Source organism: Zerene cesonia, chromosome 7 (assembly GCF_012273895.1).
Source record: "Zerene cesonia ecotype Mississippi chromosome 7, Zerene_cesonia_1.1, whole genome shotgun sequence".
Classification (NCBI taxonomy): domain Eukaryota; kingdom Metazoa; phylum Arthropoda; class Insecta; order Lepidoptera; family Pieridae; genus Zerene; species Zerene cesonia.
Window position 1 is genome coordinate 5,049,909 of NC_052108.1, and position 19,491 is coordinate 5,069,399.

Here is a 19,491-nt window from a genome sequence, read left to right on the forward strand (position 1 = left end):
CTACACGTAATGCGTACTCGTAATGCATATCCTACTATTCTTTTTAACAACCATTAAAATCATTAAAAATTATTTTACAAAACAGGTAGCTGTCGTTAAGCACGAGTTGGTTTTAAATTACGGTCATGAATTTCATTATGAACCCCACTCTTATATGAGTATATTTGTAAGTAAATCGTGACGTAAAGTAGGGACCTGTTGAATGTTCTCTGTTCGTGCCTACTTCATTCTCGCCCCGCGTCGCCCTCTGGGCGGTCGGGATCTGCCGTAACAACTTGATTGGTACGAAACAGAGCTTTTCCTACACTTGTAGCATATTGGCGTTTTCTTTGTTCTTTTTTCGCGAAAATTCTATGTTGATAAAATCTCTTTTATTTATTATTGTTGTATTTTGAAATTTTTATTCTTAAAGTGACCTTCCGACTCGATGTCATTTAAGCAACATTTTGTATGTGATAATTTTCTCTGATATAAAAAGTATTGAAATTGTGAATTAATATTTATTTATGTTATCCTTTGTTTCAGGTGAAATATAAACGGAGTGTATACATTGAACCGAGTTGTGTAAAATGTTGTGTATTGATGGTAACGTGTTGAATCCAGATTAAAAAAAGTGCAGTGAGGTGTATTAGTGATAGTGATGTAAATTGTAGCTCACTCTAAACGACACCATGCTGCCTACAAATGTGATGTCCTTTATGAAGAAGGTGAGTTTAGTCGTACACTTATTACCTAATAATAGAATTAAAATAACCAGAGATAATAGACTACCGGTTTACAAGCACCAACTGCTTTTATACTGTTCTCAAATGACTCAATAAAATTTATTTATGTCGCTGTGAGCCATGACTTATGAGGTGATAAATTCGAGCAATCCCAAAAAGTACCTACCTAGTTCATGTGTAACTTTTTAGATTCTATTATATTTTTTGGTATACTACCGACTACTTAATAAATAGTTTTCGTCCACGGCTACGCTCAGGTTGATTTCGGATACAAAATGCCTTATGTTGTTTTCGATCCTTTATGAATGTTTCATACTGAAAATGTATATCATAACTACAGTCCAATTAGTTGCAAATTTTTTATTACAATTACTACGGGTACTTAGGTTATGAACCCTTGCCATATAACTCAACATAATGAAAAAGCTTTAAAATATCAATCTTATTAAATGATAATAACCAGAAATGCAAAAGTAATATTGATATTTGTCTGCTCATAACGAGATTAGCTTAAAATTTATTGGCAAAGTATAATAAAATTTATTGTTTGATAAAAATCTTTAAATGTTAATAATGCACAAGTAAGCTTTTTAAATATGTATGTCATGTCATCGTATGTAAATATCCTTATAGTTCCTGAATATTATTTAGATAATTATTATGGAAAGTCTCGTTGCTTTGACTAGTTTTTATAGTTCCTCCACGTTTAGCAGGCCAACATTGCTCGTATTTTTTTTTCGAATTTGTATCAAATGAATATAAAAAGGCCACACATACATGATTACCATATCCCAATACGCTGCACAGAATTTTACTCTTAAAATTAAAGTACCTAATGTGAAATTAAAAGAAAGATTTAGCGTTTCAGTACATTAGCTTTGCAGTAGACAGCTCTTTTTCTTATCGTTAGTCTCACTAAAGCTTGAACGAGCATGCTTAAAATACTTTTAACTTCGTAGCGAACGTTTGTTAAAACTAGGGTGAAAAGAAACACGTAGAGATAAGGCATTATTTCCGAAATTATGAATTCTATCGTGTAATCTAAATTGTTATACAATGTAGCAATTTGAGCTTAATGTGAATAGCGAAATGTTTTGATTTTATAGCCGCTACGCTTTAATTAAAACTTCGTGTGGTCCCACGGCTCACGACAAATTATGGTCCTATTGAAACTTTGGTGTTTTTATTTGCCTTTCGTTTTATAAAAGTTGGAAATATGAAATGAAAATGAGTTTATTTGTTTCAATTTGAAATTCTAATTTCATCGTCCAATAATAATTAATTGACAATTAATACATAAATTATACAGAACTTTGTCGAATAAATTTATTTTAACTTCGTTTTAATTTTAACTAAATTACATAAACAAAAAAAATGCATCTGAAAGATTGTGAGTTCATGATTAACAAAAAAATCGACCTTTCCAGATCAGTTATTAAACATCATATTATAAGACATTTTCAGTGCTTTATAGACGAGGCGCAATACTAAACGACAAAGATTTTGCTAACTGATTGAATAAAAGTGTCATTATTAAAAAGACGAACGTATGAAGGTGAATGAAAAGGCAGATAAGTTTTTATTTAGATAGACCATAATATATTAAAAATCTATATTGCACCCTTAAATTTTATTTAACGTAGGAAATCTGGAACTTTTGAAATATTAATTCTCAAATAACATAGACATTACTTTTTTAAGTACAAAAAAGTACTTCCCCAAAAGTGCTTTGCTGTTGCAGTAATAAATAAAAGGTTCAAAATTTATTTTGATATTTACTATTATTGCTTACTTATTTACTATTGCTCCGCATGTTAACCATAGATAGGTACGAGGGTTTATAAGTTATTATTATTTAAGTATTTATTTATGAAGCTTTAAATATATTTAATGGAAGTCTTTGTTGAATTGAAAAAACCTCTTGCATGTGGAAGAAAACTGTAACGTTCAATTTTCCTGAAGCGTAGCTGGATCGATCAAGCACCCTTTCATTCTCCCTCGAAAACCTTCAATGACTTGTTGGTACACAATAAAATATAAACATGAAGTTTGCTCGTACAGTTGTGGGTTACATTTATTGCTACTTTGCGGTCTTACAAACTATGATTGTGGTGGCCTAAATGGGTATTATGAGCCTAACAATAGTGATCGATTCTCGAGAAGACCCTTCGTAAATCTTTTTAATACTCATGCAATCTCAGATACTTTGCCGCTGTTTCCGTACATCTCTAAAGAGTCCTCGTGAAAGGTAAAGTAGGTCGATACTTGACTTCGATGTTAAAAATGGAATATTTAAACGAGGATCGGATTCACAGAAAATAACGTCTTAGACTTTTCATCTTTCAAGTTTACTTTGCAATCTTTACCTACGTATTTCGAATAAATATAACCGCTCTATTACTTTTTCTGAATCTAGATGGAAAGCTCTTGCCCGAATAAAATATTATCTCTACCGAGAGTTGTACGCATGAGAATAGTATTCAAAATCTTTTAATGCAATATGATTAAAAGTGACATTTATATCTCGTGAATTAAAATATACAACATTATAGGTACATCTGTATAATTGCCGTATTAAACTTGTATTTCGAATGTTAAAGACTACAGTCGATGCTTGTCAGGTGACCCATTTCTGTCTCCCCTTCTGTTACATAAATATTCCTCATAACTGCGTAAAATCCTCTATAAAAGTAAAAGTCATCTTGCCTCTTTCCTTAAGTAATAAAATCGTAAAGTGAAAGCATTTGAACTTTCTCTCATCATTGTAACTTTTATTTATGCAACTTATATTTCAGACCTAGATAAAAAATTTAGAAAACAGAAGCCTGTTTTCAAAATTTTTATCTAGAAAAGGTCAGGCCCCAATTTAGTAAAATCATATCACAAACATAATTGTTCTATTCAATGTTAGTCATAAGACTTATATCAAATTGTTGTTACCCTTCTAGACAGTGGAATTAACATTCAAACAAAGGGAAAATAAGGAAATCAAAAAATCATCTCTATCTATTTATATGGTATAATAAGAAAAGGACAGAGCAAGGGGCAACCTTGCTCTGTCGTGTCTGTTTGCAATAAATTTTAAAACCACCAATGAATGTCACGAATAGATAAAGTGACGCTTAGGTTAGGCGTATGATTAGATTGCACCAAACATAAAGTGAACAATAAATATGAAGCAAATTTTACTAAAAGCTCGAGCTAAAACATAAATATTTAAGAGATGGAGCTAAACGATAACTACGATGATGCACAAAGGCGATAGAGTACGGGCATTCTGTGTTTTGGAATCTAGCGTCATATATCCTCATAACGAACGTTTGTACAACACTCTCAAGTTAATTGCATTACTGGGCCAACGGGCAGCGAGTCTGATTCAATCTGGGCTGAGCCGAGTCGCATTGTCCTCCATTTTCACAGTAAACTCGTTTCAACAAACTTCCTGGAAAAGTTGTGCTCGTGTAAGCTTCTCATTATAAGTATCAATGGAACGAGATGTGAAGTATAAACATAGATAATAAATAGTTTTCATTTCATATATTATATTAATAACATATGGGGATAATTAACTTGATTTAAATATTATATATATATATATATATATATATATATATATATATATATCTCTCTAATTAATATATATATATATATATATATATATATATATATATATATATAATGCAAACAACCGTTACATTTTTTACGCGAAACTTGATAAACGTTTCTGTTTTGATTATAAATAAAGTATATTTTCGACCATAGATTCGATCCGATCATTATGTATGTAATGAGAATTATTAAAAAAAAACTTATCATTTGTAGAGAAGTGACATAATTAAGTTTTGTACATCACAAACTACGAGTATGATGCTTATTTTAGGATATCTTAGAATTAACCGAATTGAATCGAAATACATAAGAATCGTGAGAAACACATAGTTACATAAAGTAAAACACATTTGTGTTGAATTGATTGGCCTTTCTTTCCTTTCAGAAGGCTAACTGTATTTCGTAAAAAGAAACAATCCAATTAATTCGAGGCAACAAGTCCATAATCAATGTGTACTATTATAATTGAGTAATGTATGAAATAATTTGATTCTGTAAATGCTTCAGACCTTAGAGGGCTTATTCCTTCGTTCAGTCAGACAAGTTTTTCTCTAAAGCTCTGTAGGCATTAACTATCTAGCGAAACAGGAACTATAAAGCAAAATATAAAAGGTCCTTGCGAAGAGTAAGCTTTATTATCATAAATTGTTTTGCCAGCGATGACACACTCATATTCTTGTATTTATGATACGCCATTCTGATTACTAACGATGTTCTCGTACGTACTTCTCTAGTTTAACGCGTTCATATGATCCAAAGTGGTCTTCATATATTGTCATAAGAGGAATCAACTCGCTGTTTTATTTGTTTACCTTTTCTGACGAAATAAAGCAGTTTTTGTCTGAAGGAAGAACAAAAAAAAAAATACGGCCTTGTAAAGTTATTGGATTGTGTTCTAAGTTTATTTATATGTATATTGCTGAGAGCTAACAGAATAAAATCTTGAAGGAACTTCTATAAAATTTAATAATTTTTTGTCCTTTTTAAAGCTAAAAACACGTTAAGTTATTCGAAAAAATTGCCTTAACGATCACAAATATAATAAGAAAAAAAAATGATCGTCGATAGCTTCGCCATTGTCTCACTGTCGCATACGTTGACATGTGCTTAGAATACACCAGGTACATGTTTAATAATATAATAAGCAGTAGACTGTGCATAGATAATGTTGAATGTACCTCGTTCCGTGTTAGCGGCGTGTGCTTATCAGCGTGTCAGGTGAAAGCTATGCTCGTAGCGCTTCCTGTGAGATGAATTAATGCTTCGTCGAGCAGAATCGACTCTCCTTATCATTAAATATTTTTCCATACGCATTGATACATTGAATATTTTCATATATACGAGACCGAGTACGTGTCTGTATTTATATTCCTAGTCCTACAAACGTAGGTATTGTTTCTGTGTGGAAATTTAAGGCTTTAATGGACTATTTATTAAATAGGTACAGTATCATTATAACGGGAAAATGTGTTTCTAAGTAAAATAAATTACCCTCAAACACAACACCAGTTTCATATTATAGAAAGACGGAAGGATTAAGAGCTTAGGATTAAATACCTTTGATTGAGTATCGCGTGTCGTATTGCAAAGCCATACTTTGGTATTACAATGACGTTTTGTTTAGTTATTTTCATTTTAAGTATATAGCTCTAAAGTTTCACCTTTTATGCCAATATAAATTACATGACACAATTTTATATTTTTTCATTGATGGAATTTAAATAGTATAGAATCATGGAACTTAAAAACAATTATGAGCTTAATTCAGTAGTATGCCGTAATTAATTTCGTTTCATATTATGATGTATGTATTTTACCAGTATTTTACTATATACTAACCTAACCATATCTGAGCATGAAAATTTTGAAAGAGTAACTGCTACGGGATATAATAGTCTGATTTTCTGTTTATATTTGCATCAGTCACAAGAACTTCTGAGTAACAAATTTGACAACATTTTTCATGACGTATTAGGTCAAAATATCGCATATATTTTGTTTTTTTATATCAATTCTGGGATCCATACTGTAACTGGGTGATGAAAATTATTCGTGAATATATACAATGGAGCGATGGTTCATTCATCTCTACTTTTGGAAGTAAAATCAATAATTCACGAAATATGCATAGCATCTAAAGTCATGAAAAATGTCATACCCCTTCTTTGTTAATCCACGAAGGACAAAAATTTGTAATCCACACGAGCGAAGCCGCGCGGAGAAACCAAGTCAAATAATAAAAAATGTACGAAAGAACGTCGTAGCGTCGTAGCGTAACATAACTGTAGTGAGGCTAACAAATGCCGAACGAAAGTATTCCATTATCTAGTATATTTATGTAGTATATGTAAGTCGTCACCTTATATGATTAAATAATAAATTAATTCCGCATTGTCTGTAAAAATTTACTATGGAAATATGTTTTTTTAGCACCGAAAGTAGACATTTCAAACAACATAAAGTTTAAGAACTTAAAATAAAAATCAGATGTTTCGACGTGAGATTTTGCGATTAAAAGTTAGGCACAATTTTCGATATTAGGTCTATATATGATAAAAATAATATTACTAAATCAAAAAAATTGCAGTGCGTTTGAAGATAAAAAGGTAATATTTTCAAAAGTGCAAATTTTTGACCACAAACCCTCCCTCTTTCTTCTCCCACTTCCCTAACTCGGATCAACCGTAATGTATGTTTCCTCTCATTTTTGATAAATTCTCTTTTGCAATTGGTTTCATTCTACTGTAAATTTATTATGTTTTTTAAACTTAAAACCGCCATCTTCTCTGGGCTTTTTAACATGTTAATTACATAGGTAAAGGTACATCACTTTCATTAACGACTGCTTATGAATGCAATTTCCATTTATTATAGAGGAAGTTTACTCAAAATGATTAAGAAACTACACAGACATTATAAATAAACAAGTTGTGTTCTCCGAGGAAATAGTGAATTGTCCTCGTTTAAATTAAATATAACTTTAGATAACTTTTTATAGATACTTCATCTAAACGAAGGGTGGTGGGGTGTTTGTTCGGGTGGTCCGATGTTGGTGGCGTCTCCTTTGAATACTCTATCAGCGCATAAAATTGCATAAAGCTTCATCAAACAAAAACAAAATCGATTCGCTTTATTAAAATTCTGCCTTGAGTGTATAACGAGTTTCCTTCTGAATCTTTCCTATGTGTTAATATGATAGATTTCATAAGGAATTTAGAAATGATTAATAGTTTTAGAATATTAAGCCTTTTTCAGAAATAAATTGTCCAAGCGTCATGTTTTATGTATATTCTTATTATCAAATATAAAATATCAAAAAAGATTACAAGCTTGTTGAGTGTTACCAAATTCATAGGGGTACTTTTATCGATGTGCAAGAAAAAGATATATTTTTGTATGGAATTTATCACACTGCACAACTACTGCTGTATAATTAAAGTTTTTTATAGGACAAGTTCTTAATTACTTCTGTGAAGATTTTCAAAATTTTTACACACATAATATACAATTTAAATTAACACATCTATTTGAATTTAATTATTGGTTATTACTCTTCTACGTTAATCATCTTATTATTGAAGTTTACTTTTTATTTATTCTATTTCTTTAGATGATGTTAAAAATAATTTAAAGCGTCCAGTTATCTCTCTTTAAACTGGCGTTAGGAAAACAAGAATAATAAGGAAATTATAGCTTGTAGTTAATATCAAATGTATTGGTATACGCAAAACGATTTTCATGTTTAAAATATTTGTAAACATTCCATAAAAACACAAGTAATAAATACATACGACAAATTAATTACTTATAAATGATGTAATGTTGTATTATTTCCTATCCTACTAATATTATAAATGCGAAAATTTGTGAGGACGGATGTATGTGTGTGTAAGTTTGTTTCTCTTTCACGCAAAAAGTACTGAACCATTTGCAATGAAATTTCTTACGTAGATAGCTGGACAACTGGAAAACCACATAGGCTTTTTATCCCGATATTCTTACGAGATACAGACTTTCGCGGGTGAAACCACGGGGCGCAGACATCGATCTTTTTATAAAGTACTAGTACTTTATAAAAAGGTCGATGCTTTATTTTAACTATTAATATAATACTTCATCAGATAATTTGTATATATATAAAATTAGCCAGCACCTGCGGCTTCATTCGTATGGTAACCGGCTTAAGTGTAGCCTATGTATTTTACTGTAATCTTTCTCTATACCAAATTTCATACAGATCCCCATAGAGATATTTTGGTGATAGAATCACAAACATCCATACATTCTTACAAACTTTCACGATTATAATAATCAAGTGGGATTTTCAACTAGTAAAAAAAAATCATGAATGTTGCTTACTGCAAAAAAATTGTTTAGCAGAAAACTTTTTACTAAAGGTGACAAAAGATATCGCAAAATTATTACTTTGAAAGTCAAACTTTTGCAAGAATACTTTGAAAAATACAAAAAAAAGTTTAATTTGTTGGGACTCTCTTGTTACAGATTGGACAGGTTCTATAAAAATTTAACATTTGTACCATTTTATTGGAATTTTGTATTCTTGTTTAAGCTTTAGAATTTTATTAGTATTGGACATAACAGTGAAATAAAGTAAATTAACTATCGGCATGTAATATTTTTTAGAGGACGTGTAACGTCTAAAGATAAATATATTATATACCTCTTCATAAAAACAAAATCTTTTTCACAATTTTGGAATAGATTGATGTTTAACTTTATCGAAAATAAATTCGGCTTTAAGCATGAAGCAAGGATAATTCCAAGTTAACCCCGCCCCTTTCGGCTCGTAATTTGTTCGGTTCATTCTCCTGGAACTTTTTCAATTTGCATCATCTTACGTTGCAACAATGGAATTTTATTGTGAAGGTTTTATTTAAATTTTTTCACAACCCAATAGACACAAATCAATATTTTCGACAGCTTAAAATCCATTGAATCGTGCAGCACGAATACAACAACATCCCGAGGGCAAAACTGTGCATTTCATGCGTTCGGAGTATCAAATTGAATTGTAACTTCGAGCGTGAAATAAAATGTATTCGTTATATTTAATGTTATTCGTGTAGTTTTAGTGAGTTCTATATCAATATTGCTCTATTTTTTATCTAAATATTGTACGAAATGGTCTTTGATTCAAAATTACAGTTAATTAATGTTCAAGTTAAGAAATATTTATATTCAAATAATACTTGACTTATAGAACCCATGGAATTCAAGAAATTCTTGTTCATATACAACTAAGTATTTGCATTTGAATTCGCAAGGATTAAAGCGCGAAGTTTATTACTTTGTCTTATAAATTAAGTGATTTACATAAAAACGTACTGGCGCCAAGTCTCAGAGAATTAAAGTAAATAATTCACTGTGAACAAAGTTTCGGGAAGCACTTGAGACACATTAGCGGCCTTTTAAACAGTTAGGGTAAACAATGTTCCATATTTTTTCAAGAGTTTAGTGAGTAAGTTTATTTGATTACGTCAAATCCGAAATAACGTTTCAGTCTGCTTCCATAGGAGATGAACTAACAAGTTTATATCGAGGCTGTGGCGCACTGCAGAATCATGAATAGGTAACAATATCAGTGACATTGTAAACGCTTTTAGTCAAGCATAGCCACTGTATGACATCGGAAGCAATATAAGTTACACGTCGACACTACCAAAGAAAATAAATATACGAACGGTTGAGTAAATGGAGTAGGTTACACGGGCTTTTTACTATTTATATATCCTCGTATATATTTCACATTGTATTGTATGTATGTGCGTCTACTATTTATATCAAAAACCATGTTATCGATAGTACGTTAATTATACTACTCATTAAATAGATTTAATACTACTCCCGTCTCAATTTAAGTATTTTAATTAATCGACACAAAAAGAGCTGTCAAACGGATGGATCGACTCTCTCATCTTTTTCATTTAAAACGACTAGTTCATAACTAGCAATTAATATGTTGCATCTGAAAATTCAGAAATCTACAGCGTTTTAAAGAAATGTTAACCAGCTCTTGACAGCTTTCTGCTCCCCTCACTAACTTTCATTTTATAATTCCAAGAGTTTTATTTACGTGCCAAAGAAAATTACAACTATTAAAGAGCAAGGGTGCAAAAAGGCTATTAAAACGGAATTCAGTGGAAACGCTGCCTTTTCCTGATTTAGATTTATCCGTCTGGTGTTCCGGGCGTTCAAACTGTCTTAATGTGATTTGGGAAGGGTAGCGCCGTAAGATGAAAGACCACGCGAAACACTAAATCACTGAAATTAGTTATTTTTTCCTTCTTTACCCTGTTTTTGCTTAATGTTCATTTTGAAAGATATACTCCCTGTTAATGTTTGGTAGTTTGGTCATGTGCAACTACAAATCTAGTTATATTTTTGTTTTGTTTATAAATAACAAAAACGACTTAGGGTTTTTGCTAAGAAAATTTTATCTTTATCCAAGATACAAATTTTTATTTGAACGGTTATATTACAACAATATTATCTCAATTTTCAAAATTCCCCATTATAATTAAATTACTATTACATTTAAACATATAAATTACACATATATAGTAAATAATATTTATTTATAGGTAACATCATTTTAATTGTAAATGTTAACCTTATTAGGAACCCACTTGCAATTAGGACATCTCATATCACTATTATATTATTACACATATAGTATTACTAGCTGACTCGCCAAACGCTGTTCTACCTTACTCTTATCATTTAGGGGTATGAAAAATAGATGTTGGCCTATTCTCAGACATACCCAATATGCAAACAAAATTTCACGGGAATTTTATATATAAGATATTATTTGTGCTATTACTATGAGTGCATAGTTTATATCGTTCTTACTGGTAATAAAATGTTATTCCATCGTTATTGTATTCTTTGTTATTTTACAGTAAAAGATCATTCATTTGATTTGATAATCCCCTTTACTTCGCGGTTACGTATTGTCATGTTAAACTTGTATATTTTGTGCTTGCGTGATCAAAAGTATTTACGCGACAGATTCCCCTGCGCTACCATCAAAAACTCATTAGGAATTTCGACGAATCAATGTTCCACTGTGACTTTTAATTGCAACCTTATGTACAATAACATGGTAATCATTTTATCACGATGTTTAATAAATGAAATTATTCAGTATTTATTTACTTACTTTAAAGATAATAAAGATTAAATTTAATTTAATTGATATTTAACCATATAACACGTGTTATCGTGTATCATGTTGTTACATACATGATATTCACCCCTTATCTTTACAATATAATATATTTAGTAGCTCAGCGTAAATTTCGATAAAATATATTCCCAACGCCCTCGCGTGTATACCTATATATGTCCGAGCGTGCGTCAGCGTATCCGTACAAAAATTATGAGATTTTTTTGCCTCTATTATCTACAACTAGAAATATTTACATTTTTAATGTAAATCTATTAGGATAAGAATGAAAACAAAAGATCCCAATTAGTATAATTGTATTAAACCTCTGACGCAAATTGTTTTAACAAAAACGCTTTAAGAAATAGCCATAATTACTGTTCTGCTTCTCCCTAGCTTTTCCTGAGTGTCCATTCATATAAAATCATGACTAACGACGTCTTATACGGCCATAATTGGAATGCATGCTCTTGTATCACAACAGGCGGGTCCACGAGGGGACAACAAAGGAACGTAATTACTCGTCACAGACACGCCTACCCGATTGCTCTCTTATTCGCTTTTGTTTGAGCTTAAGAAGCATGACAATGGACCTTACAGCCATTAATACACATATTTTTACCAGCTCTGTCAGCGGCTTTGTGAGCGCACGTTATGATTGGAACTTTTATACTTTTAAACATTTCAGAGCTCAAAGCTGAAATATGTCTAATTTTTAGAAAGAAATTCTTATAAATTAAAGCTACTTTAGCATCCTCTACATAATACCACAATAGCTGAGGAAGCCTGTTTCCTTTCCTTCACTATTCCCAGTCCATTCCTTCTTTCCAGTCGTTAATCCTTACTTTATTCCTTTCCTTTTAAAAACAGGCAGCCCATTCGCAGTACCACCCGCTTAGCAGCCCGCTTACTATATAAGAAATAAATTCCTTCGGCGTACAACGTATTACGTTGTACGTAAAATTACAACGTAATACTTTATTATTTATGTTATTAAAGAAATATGTAACATATTTCATTTATATCAATAGTTTTTTTTAAAGTTTCATAATAATAGTCCACAGATAATATAATATACACATAAATTTTATGTATTATTTGACTATAGTAAATATTACTATGACTAAAGTTAAAGTGAGTATTTACGATCTAATTTCTTACAGCTTGAATATATGTAGAGGTAGTTATGGAATGGACCATAATTTTGAACAGTTTAATTTCCAATAAGGCTAATGGCAGTAATGTAGATTAATGCAAACAATAATTTAAGCAAGTTTTAGTTACAAAGGCCTTATAGCTTAATCATATTATAGCGATAGGCGTAAAGTGTTTATCAACAGTAATTAAGAGTTGTAATGTTAATATGGGATACGGCAACAAGTGGGTCACAGGCAGTGCCTCCAGAACCCCCCTACACCCTCACTCCCTCTACGTACGACAGCGGGTCATGACCATGGATTGTTCATGACCTACTTTGCCACAAAAATCATCTACGCAATCGCTAACAAAATTTATATGAGCGGTCGAAACATTAATTGCACTCTTCAAAAGTCTTCTTCAAACCGATTTTTGTTGTAGTTAATGTTTTTTTTAAGTACATCAACAGGGGAGTAGAACAAATATTTGCTTATTATTTTTCAAACAATAAAAACGATTTTATGAAGTTTCACTAGAAGGCTATCAATAAGTTACTGTTCTACAAATTATGATTATATCGTGTTTTGTTTTGTCTCACTAGAAATTAATCGTAAAATATTCTTCTCACTTTTGTATGAAACTGATGCTTTCATTGTCAATTATATAATTTCATTATCAACACATTAAAAAAGATTTTCGTGTTTTCTTTGTTTCACATCATAAATTTTACAATTATCAGAATCATATACATATAAATACTATAAGGTAAACTGAAATTTCCTTCAATGCTCTATATTCTCATTAAACTCAACCTGCAAACAATTTCGCAAAATCCACGTAACATAACAGCGCCGAGCTTTAATACTCTTTGCAGACTATTTTTCGCTTGTTACATAGATCCTCGCATCATGGAACGGTAACATAATTGCAACAGTAAACTTCGTTATCAATTTAACCTCAGGCAAAGCGGTAGACACGAACGCGGTGGTTCTACTCGCAAAATTCAATAATAGTGAGTACATTGGGCCCTTGTGGTTGTCACTAGACTATACGTTTGTGAGGCTGTCTACAGTGCTTGTCATCTCCGTGATTCAATATTCACAAATCTATTGTATTCACTACAATAGACACAATTAAGCAAACAATCATCTGTTTCGGAGCTCATGCTGATTTCAAAAGATTGTTACAACCTCATGTTGACAGGTTATTATTATATCTACACAGACAGTCCTGTATGACGAGCTGAATTATGTAAACGTATATAAACGTTTGGGATTTGTATCAAGAATATTAAAATACAATACCGTCTACAAACGATACAATCGCCTAGTTCCCTTCAAAGAAATATAATGAATATAAAACGTGGTTTATACGAGACGGTGTCAGTGTTTTATAAAATCGTTTAAGCTTTCTATTTGTCTTCGATTGTCTTCATAGAGCGGCTTTTCTGATACGTTTTAACACAAATCGCGTTGTGCGTTGCTGACGCTGTGGCCGCATAGAATATGTTCATAATCGCGAACCAGGCCGTAGCAATAAAACGCTTACAGTTCAGTTTGGGAGACGACAATATTGATTTTCCCCCGACTGATGTACTTTGTTCTCCATCTGTTGCTCTACATGAAATTTACGACGGTTTTACCTTGTCTTTATTTAAGTATAACGAGTTATATTGCTGTAAGACACGTTTCAGGACACGAGCTCTTGTGTGGAATGTGCTTTATCATTACTAATTCGCTTGTTTTTGGTTAGCCTCATTAATAAGTACCTTTTTAAGGTATGTGTTGTTACACGCATTTATTTATTTAAAACTGTGAAATTTTAAGTATTATACAAATATTAACAAAGTCGTAAAGTTCGCATTTCTTGTAGTAATAAGGTGTTAGCCTTCGATAATTATTAAAGCAACTAGATATGTATATAGATATAGTTATATATGTTGTCTGAAGACAATCCTATACAAAAATGAACTTGAAACTTGAAACTGTCCTAAAATGTGATTGTTATTAATTCTACTTGAAATAAATACACAGTGAATCATAATCATTTTATATAGCAGCAAAATCATTTATCAGCATTTTATAGAGCATTTTATTCACACAACGTGCTAAATGCAACGAGCTAAGTCAGCTGGTCAATTTATACCAAAGTAAATTTAATCTTAGTCACGTAAGTCAAAGTCGAATTTACAAAGTATCAAAAGTTAGGTTGTTTTTTTGTAACTGTTTTGTAATTGTAACTTTAGGAGGACATTTTTTGTTCCTGATTGTCTATCTTGTTGATTATAAGTAATCGAATGTATAACTACATATTATAGTGCTCATATTAGAAAAGATTATCAGAATACACAAAATGTAAAGATATGTGAAAACCATTTGTATATGTATGTAATAGCGGGCAACTGAGCTGGGGGTTCGCTTGATAGTAAGCGATCACCAGCGGCCATTTGTAGAGGTAGGGCCGCTGCAACAACATATATTGCCCGCTTTTAAGGAGTAAAGGATAAGGAAAGGATTGACAACGGGAATAAAGGGATGAACTGGGAATGGTGAGAAAAAGGTTATGGGCCTCCGGCTTCCTTACTCCCTCCCACAATCAGTATATATTATTATTAACAAGTCGTTATATGTTATTATTACAGCACTCTTGTAAGTAAAGTTTTGTATTTGTTTTGCATTAGTAGGTGGGTACATCAAACTTACTCACCTTGCGAAACGATGTATGACCCAAATAGGAGGTTGCTTTTATTTATTATTTTTACAAATCTCATGCCAATAAACGTCATATTTAATTTCAAACAGTTGAGCATGACAAGCCACAGGTTGTATTTATTAAAATTTTTCTATGTATTATTATTGTTTGCATGAAGTGATCAATGAGCATGCCAATGGTTTCACGATAATTGTCATAAAATCCGTGAATATTTAAAAACATGTCTGTAATGTATATATATAATAATATTTAAAACTTGTAATTGCCTGTCACATTTGTTAAATCTGTGTATTTTAGGTATAAGTTATAATTTAACAGGTGTCGGATGACCTTATTAAATAAAATAAAATAAATGAAATCAATAAATCAATTTAACTGATGATAATAATTGCAGATGGTGGCAGCAGATGAAACGGCAAACACAGTCCCAGGACAAATAGACAATCCGGGTGCCTTCGGAAAACTGCGCCAGACTCTCTCATCGTCATTACTCACAGCACAAGACAAAGGTGACACTATTAATTATATTAACAATAATAAATATAAACTATTCGGAAAACATTGATGTACATATACCAACCCATTTAAAATACATTTAATACAGTAAAAAAGGAGACCATATTTTAACTTAATAATACTGAAAAATGTAAGTTTTAAATTCAGACCTCCTATAAGACTAGGATTTTTTTCTGTGTCTGAAAGGTATAAAATTGTGTAGTACACTCAAGCGAAGCCACGGTTGGAAAGGTAGTATTAAGTAAATTCCAACAATGTATCGTTTTTTATGGATGATGAAAGCCGTTTCAGATAAACAGTGACAATTTTGGAATATATTCATCAAAATAACACATAGTCATTCTAATCTAGTGTTCAGATGCCATGTAATTTTTTTTACGTATTTTTTGTGTCACACTATATAACTAGACATACGTATTGAGATTCAATTTAGTTTTTATTAATAATTGCTCAGATTGCAACGTAATATTGTTGGTAATAAGCTTTTATGCTAAAATTGTCATGATGGACTCGACCATACTATTTCGGACCAAATCAGTGAACATATAAAATATTGAAATAATTTAAACGATAAAATAATTACGAGTACATTATCAGGTATTATTCTCAGGCGCGTTAATTAACTAAACAAACTTGTAATAAACATAAAAATTAACAAAACAAAGTTGTTCCGAAAGTGAGGTTTTAATTAAAATTTACAATTTGCAGACGGCTCTTCCAACATAGTATCTTTCATCGTATGTTTAAATACCAAAGTTGTTGAAATGTTAAGGACAGAGTTTATGTTTATAATTTTAATTTTGTACATTGAAGTATGAAATACAAAATTTATTATAATCCTTTGATCCCTTTTGGGTATTGAACGGATGAATTTCAGATCTTCTTCACTGGTCTTTTTATGTTCAAATGATATGTGCCTTATCAGTCTTGTACTTTTTTTATTACCTTCCACCGAAGATTGAATCCAGCATATTTTTTACATTGTTGTACGTATATACAAGAAGGTATCTACCATAAATATAGGAATCTTTTTTATAAAAAAAAATTGACACTAAAAATGTATGTAATTATTACTTGTTTTCAGTTGTTTTATAAATCTATATGCTTTAACACAAAAATAATTAACAAAACAATAAGACAAACACAATGTTTGGAGAAGAACTTTTGTTTTCTTTGTATATTATATCCCCTTAATTCCCAAACATAATTTTGCGTAGGAAGATATTATTAATTTACGTTGAACTCTGCTTCAATTCTGAGCTCTGTCTTATGTTACAATGTTTATTTGAGTCTAGGGAGAACTGTATTTACACGCAGTTATGTATTTACTTATTCATATGTAATCACACATTACTTTATTACTTATTGCACCACAAAAAGATGACGCGATGTGTTATCTAAAAGTATTGATATTTTATAATAGAGTTAATGGAGTTTACATAAATTAAGGTTTCAAAAAACACAATTAAATACATATGAGCGAGTAAAGGCGCGGTCGTTGATGATCGGCGAATGACGGACCTAATTTTGGCTTTAATCATAAGTCCTTGATATAAGTAGGCCTAAGTAGAAGCTGTGGAATAGAAGTATACGCAAGTTTATTATATGAACTAGTAGGATTTATAACAATATAAGCGTTTGTTTAGTTAATGTTATACACAGCGATTTGTGGTCGAACCCTAACCCTCAAATCGCAAAAGCTCAGATGTTTGTTCATTTATAAGAGGATTGAAAGTAATTATGAATATGTGTATCTTGAAACGATACATATTTAAAGAAATCGAAGTTAAGATACTTCGATTTTATTTGTAGTATAAAAATTATCGAGGTATTATACAATCTAAAGTAATAATGTTATACTATTCTTAAAGATTAGTTCCAACTTCCACTCTGGGTTGAAGTTAGTTAGTTTTAGTTTTATACTCTGGAAATAGTATTTTCGTAAAATAACATAGTAATCCGTATTACTACACTAGTAACCATTCATTGAATATATTTATATGTATTTTATTTCGTGTAATACACAAAAACCCAAGGCATCTTCAATTTTATAAGGATAGTAATTCAGTGTGTACGTTTAATAAACGATTATAGCTTTTATATAATACCCCGATCACAGGTATTTATTCATAGACTTCTGAAATATTACTCGGCATGCCCAAGAGTATTCTTAGCAACCCGGCAGAAAGTCGATATCGGTTTTAAGCTCCGTCGGGTGGAATATCTCACTGAGTACTCGTAATCTTTCAGGCCTAAACAAGTCGTATAACTATTTTTATCTTAACATGTTACTTTATACATGGAATAGAATATTGTTTATCTTGTTTCGTTATTTTCTTATCTCGATATATTTTTATAACAGCACTTATAATATTTTTAGGATAGCAACAAATATGTGAAAATCTCGTATCTTTTATAGATATGGAGAAGTATATATTTATTTTCTTTGGATTATTAAAATGTGTGAGTAACAACATCATATTCAAAACTTAATTTTTACGAATAAAAAAATTATGACCCAAAACGTATAAAGATCTCTCAACTGTGGCGTCAACAAACCACTCTTTAGATTTGTTTTCCGAAATAAGTATCAAAGGTTGATATGGACACACTTTAAAATACAATATACAAAAATTTGTAATGGATTAATGTGTTACTTTTTAGAATATTATGGTATGGTATTGGTTAAAAGGAATTGGAATATTTATACCTACAACCTACGTAAATTACAAAGCTGCTGTAGTGCGTGCTGAATTGTTAGCATTATTATATTTAGGAGAGAACCTTTGTGCCACCCAAAAAAATGTATACATACAACATAAACGTTAAGCAAAAACGAAGAGTATTTGATGGGAGCTCAGTGAGGAATTTATGAACGTTTCTCAATATTCCAGCGAAATATCGTTGAGAGCTTCCCAGGGGCGCTGGCACGCATTCATTGTTAGTGGATTCCAGAAATGGAGTGGCTGAGTTGTCTCTCAACATATTTGAATTTACTCTATTTCACATAACTTCGACATTTTCCGGCGATTGTATTTGAATAGTTGCGTTCCACTCACTTCTACAAATAATATTTATCTATAAATGATTTTATAAATAAATACAATTCTTTGATTTTAATAATATTCTCATACATTGGTAATATTCTCTTATTATTAAAGGTATGATTTAATATTCTAATAAATTCGTCTTATTACATTATAAACGGACTTTAATACAATTATATCAAGAAAATTTAAAAATACCTTTGAACGTACATTAAGCACTTGAAAAATGTATTCCATAAGATGAGATCCAGTCCAGGCTTAATAGCAATCATACATATACATATTTCATACACTCATATGAAAATATAATGAAAGTATAACACGATTTCGACTGAAAGCAAAGCAATCATGCATTGCTTAAAATATAAGCTTATATTTTAGTAACTAAATTGGGACCTCGGACTGTTGTAACGGAGACTGTAGAGCCAGCTCCTACTCCACCGCCAGCCCAACCGCCACCCCCAGCACAACCCGCTAAGACTGAACGGTAAGTTTCATATTAAACCTCCACATTGAATACGATGCAAATTATTAGTCCCTAGACTGCAGTATAGAA

General features: G+C 31.2%; 1 protein-coding gene across 2 annotated transcripts in view; it reads left to right on the forward strand.

Moving 5' to 3' along the window:
* The first annotated feature begins 531 nt into the window (after positions 1 to 531).
* LOC119840844 (regulating synaptic membrane exocytosis protein 2) overlaps positions 532 to 19,491 on the forward strand; it is a 41,146-nt gene continuing 22,186 nt past the window's right edge. For both annotated transcript variants that reach the window (XM_038367617.1, XM_038367616.1), the window contains exons 1-3: positions 532 to 707; positions 15,767 to 15,881; positions 19,317 to 19,422. In XM_038367617.1, coding sequence (XP_038223545.1) covers positions 672 to 707; positions 15,767 to 15,881; positions 19,317 to 19,422 — 257 coding nt within the window. In that variant the 5' untranslated portion in view covers positions 532 to 671. The remainder of the gene's footprint in view (positions 708 to 15,766; positions 15,882 to 19,316; positions 19,423 to 19,491) is intronic.